The sequence below is a fragment of the Cystoisospora suis genome, assembly GCF_002600585.1.
Source record: "Cystoisospora suis strain Wien I chromosome Unknown contig_3732, whole genome shotgun sequence".
Lineage (NCBI taxonomy): Eukaryota > Apicomplexa > Conoidasida > Eucoccidiorida > Sarcocystidae > Cystoisospora > Cystoisospora suis.
In genome coordinates, this window is record NW_027156527.1 from 8,286 (window position 1) to 12,975 (window position 4,690).

The window sequence follows — 4,690 nt, forward strand, 5'->3', positions numbered from 1 at the left end:
TTCCGACCATTCCATTCAACAGGGACTTTCTCCGGAGAAAGAGGTGTAAGCCGAGACTCGAAGACGATGCTCCCTTCTTTATCCGATCTCCGAACTCTGACGTCAGAAGGGAGAGAAGAGACCATGATAGGTCTCTCGTTGTCTTCACCTCCTTTTGCTTACTGGGTGAATCCAGCGGGGATGAACTATCGTATCCATGAAGGAGATCGATGTGTGATCATAGCTCCATCTGTCGGTGCGGCCGAATTTCTAGAGTCGGCAACGGTTTTACCATGGGCGCATGTCTTCAGCTCGCCTCTCGATCGATTTATGGATATCCTTGCGGCTCAGCCAGCCCGAAAGGCCGCGCAAGTTGCCGAACAAGCGGCGGTCGCCTTTGCGCAAGATGCGGCTGAAGTGGTCAACGCTGCTTTCACAGCGACGAAAGATGTGGTGGGAATTGGTGGACCTGCAGGGCTCAACACAAATAAGTCCGTATCGATTGAAGGGATGAGTAGCTCCCATCGAGACGAGATCGCAGCGCGAGCTTCTTCTTCTTCTATCTCACTTAGGAATGATCGAGGAGNNGGGGGGGGGGGGTTGAAGTGAATGAGAACAGATCAGGACGGGGAGGAGAAGAAGAGAGAAAAGGAAATGAGGTCATGGATGGGCATCGAGACGCAAAGGGTGGAGATGGCTTAGATCGGTCTAAGAAGCATCAAGACAGAAAAAGTCGAGAAGATCCAGTGGGGAGAGAGAGTGCCAAGGAAGATGGAGAAGAAGAAGAAGGTATTCAAGCTGGGGGATTACTACAGGGATTTCCAAGCCGAGTCTTCTCACGAATCTTAGTACCGAGCAAGACAGGCAAACCAAAGGGGGAAGCGAAAGGGGAGGAAAGCTCTCCTGGAGACAAGAGAGATTCGACGTCTTCAGATCCTCCCTGGAAAGGTAAGCAAGCCCCTCTTCTCTATGACACACAGGGGGAGTCAACGAACTTACGTAAAGACCATCCGCAGAGGAGAAAAAGTGTCATTCGCGTCTTTCACACCTACAATAAGAAAGGCAAGAAACAGGAGCGCCATCAACTAACTCACTACGAGAGGATACACTGGGCGAAATGAAAGATGCTTGTTTAAAGCAAGCGAGAGTGGATCACATGATTTCTTGAGTCGTTGTCTTGTAGTGGGATAGAGCTGCTATTCATCTTTTCGAGCGGGGAATGTGTGAAGGAGTCATAGCTCATTCGACTTGCAGAGAGAGACCCGGGCCTTGAATAGAATCCGATATGAGAAAGACCCTCTTCAGTCCTATGTCACACCACTGTCCGTCCTCGGCACTTGTCTAGTAGCTATAGCTAAGGGCATGTGAAGTGAATGAGGTTCTTTCCTTTCTCATGGGAGCTAGTATGTTCTTTTCTTTCTATGTTAGAGGAGTCACTCGCTTACAATGACATAGCTAGGTAGATAAAGAGATAGACAGATAGATACTTTCGACCATAGTCTAGAGAATCAAGGGGTTTTTCCAAGGAGACATCTATCGAGATTTCGCGTCATTTCTTTTCAGTTGAGAAGAAGGGAGAAAATGTCTCGGGCTTGCGGCATGTTACACATTAAGGTGGAAGGTTTTATTTGGTGACCTTTTTGGACTGAGAGCATGCGAGCTGACAACGAGTGTGTGGATCGAGGAAGGATTCGATTCTCAGGAGTTCTTTGAATATCTCTTGTTTCTTCACCTTCCCCATCCATCCCGTATCGGGTATCTCCTGAACCAGCTGTGTGCGATAGCAGAAGTAGAAGAGCCGGGGAGTGTCTCTCTCTTTCTTATGCCTGGAGTCATCCTCTTGCTAAAAGAACATCTTGAAGACTCTTTTATCTGGAGAAGAAGAAGGGAATGGTCTATGCTTTTTTTCATGTGAATGCCTCTCTCTACTTCTTATGCCTAGATTCCCTTCATCCTAAAGATCTTTCTGTTGGGCAAGAGAGAAGCGGCAAAGTCCCTCATCCAAAAAGTAGTGGCGGTCGAAGCCCCGGCGGTGTAACGACACCTGCACCCCCTCGAAGCGCGAACTCGCCTCGCTTGCCAGATGCCGACCAAGAGATCTCGAAAGGTAATAGAAGAAGAAACGACGAGCCAGTCATTAACATACACTCTCGAGAATGTATATTTGTTGATGACTGGCTCGTTGTTTCTTTCTCGATAGATTGATAGACGGACAGCAGATAGATAGGTCCTCTGTAGGTAGAGAGATGAGAATAGACGGCGAGACAGATAGATAGATAGATCAATACGTAGCTAGATCATAACGATACTGACGTCCTGGTGAAGAAGGTATTTTCCCCATATGTCTACAGAGAGATCTGAGATCTTGTCGATCTACTTCTTAGCGAATCTATCATCTAGAGAAATGGCGGACTCCAAGAAGAAGAAGAAGAGTTGTATTCTTTGATTTGAAGTGATCTGAAAGCGAGCGACGACCGACAGTAGGAGAAAGAGCGATCATGTCTTTCTTGATAGAAGTTGACCTCTTTGTCGTGTGCTTCCTTCTTTCTTCTTCTTTGTTCGATCTTAGATGAAAAGATCTTCATGAACTCAGAAGAACCGTCATCTCCTCTTCCCGTCCAGCCTCCTTCACCTTCCTTACTTCTTCTTCAGCAGGAAAAGCCTCGTTCCCCTTCTTTTCAACCTTCTTCAGAGCCTTTCAGTAGACGGTGGTCTTCCTGCGGGCATTCTGCTACGAACGAGCGCAACGCGACGGAGATGTCTTTGCTCTTACATGATGGGAGTGATCGTCATGAAGAAGAAAAAGGCTCTTTTTCTCTCTCTCTTCGTCGATCGTCTCTCTCTTCCGAGAAGAGCAACACCCCTACTAGTAGTAGGAGGAGGAATCGGGGGGGAAGTGTCAGCCGTCGTTCTAGAAGAGAGAGTATACGGATAGAGAATACGGCCATACATGGTGACCCCGCTCCTTCTTCTGTATCTGCAGATTCTCACGGAAATCAGCACAGTCATGATTTGGACGAGGCTTTAACTGGCGCTTCCTTTCCTTATCCTGTGTCTCTTCCTTCATCTCCAACAGTGACGTCGCCCAATGGTGAAGGTCCTCCTAGTAATGACCCGATGAGTAGAAATCCGACTACTCCCCCAACTCCCCACTTTCTGAATTCTCCTTCTTCTCCTTCTCCTTCTTCATCTTCTTCTTCATCTTCTGTAGAAGAATTCCCTGTTTGTCATGCCCCTGTGAGCCCTCGTAGACATTCTGACCTGCATCTCTCGCCAGAGAATCGTCCTGCTGAAGGGGATTGCGATCAAGAGATCGACCCCCCCCCTGAAGATTTGGCTGCTTCTCCACACCATGGCGCACGTAGCCAAGCAGGCGATGGATCATCTAAGGGACGTTCTAGGAGAGTAGGAATTGGCAATGAAGCCTTAGATCATAGTGCAAGAGTTGAAGAAGGCGACAACGGGAGTTTTATGCCTTTCACCACGAGACATCGAGAATTCTCTCGGTGGCGGTGGGTGCCCAGTGGTTTGCATATCCCTACGTCCATCCCGATTTCTCAGCCGTTAAGAGAAACGAGGAATGCAGGAGAAGGGCCTTCAGGTTCCTCTTCAGCCAATGCAGCCCTCGGAGCTTCAACGGTTATGAAGAAGCTCTTCACGACGGCTGGGGGAGGGAGTGGGGCTGCTCCTCCTTCTCCTTCTCCTCCTGATTACAGAAGACTTTGTACTAATCTGTGGGATGATGAAGGACTGGTAAGCCTTCCGTGACGTCTTATATGGGGGGAGGTGGATGGAAGGCTCCTTTGTCAGACACATGTGACGCACACATACACACTCTCTCTCGTCTCAACACGACAGCTCTTCTGAAGACGCAGAAGTCCACCTCATGCTCTGTCTTTCTCACCATCTCCAGCATACATGCATGTGCATGCATAGGCGAGGGGTCTGTAGTTGTCGACCCTCACAGACGGATCCGCACATGTATGCGTGGCCGGGTGGATCACTCTACATCTGTATGTATGAGTATGCATGTATGTAGGTATGTATGTATGTACATGTATGAAGATGTATGAATGAATGAACGAAGGAATGACTATATATGTATATCCGTGCATGTATGTATGGAGAACATCCTGTACTTCATGTGTGTGTGTGTGTGTGTGTAAGTCCATACGTACAACAGTCCCTTCGTTATTCTAGCTTTTCAATCCTAGACTGTTTGCTCTTCCTTCTTTTCTTCTAGAGTGTCTTCTGTTGATGTGACATCTCTGTATGTAGCCATACATGGTTGATATGTGTACTGTAAAACGCTATCTCTCTAGTAGCGTATGATCTTGGACTTAATAGATCTATGTCTATGTATATCTCGAGGTTTGTATAGCCTATAATTGAGGCATGGAGACATGTGTGTTATGTAAGCCTGCGTGGACTTCCATCTCTATGCACTTCCCCGCCCCCTCGTCAAGGTGTACGTACATCGACGGGAACACCCTGGCCAAGGCTCGAACCCATGTGAAAATCTTTGCAACATTACTTTCGTTCCATGAGATATCATCGAGTATCTCTCGAGTCACCTCAACTGGGAGAAGGAAGGCATCTAGGCAGACATGTATTCTCTCCCTTCTTTCAACCTTCTTTCAACACACGTCGACAAACAAACCTCTCCCATACGGTCGCCTGTGTTCCTCCTGGATCTATCTATCTATCTATC

General features: G+C 47.7%; 1 protein-coding gene across 1 annotated transcript; it reads left to right on the forward strand.

Annotated features, from left to right (window-relative positions):
- Positions 1–8: 8 nt before the first annotated feature.
- Positions 9–3,732, forward strand: CSUI_007185 (uncharacterized protein; the record flags this gene model as incomplete). The annotated part of the gene is made up of 3 exons (XM_068067335.1): positions 9–927; positions 1,922–2,086; positions 2,549–3,732. Coding segments are annotated over exons 1-3 (1,635 nt in total), but the record flags the coding sequence as incomplete, so codon positions are not given.
- Between the last annotated feature and the right edge of the window lie 958 nt (positions 3,733–4,690).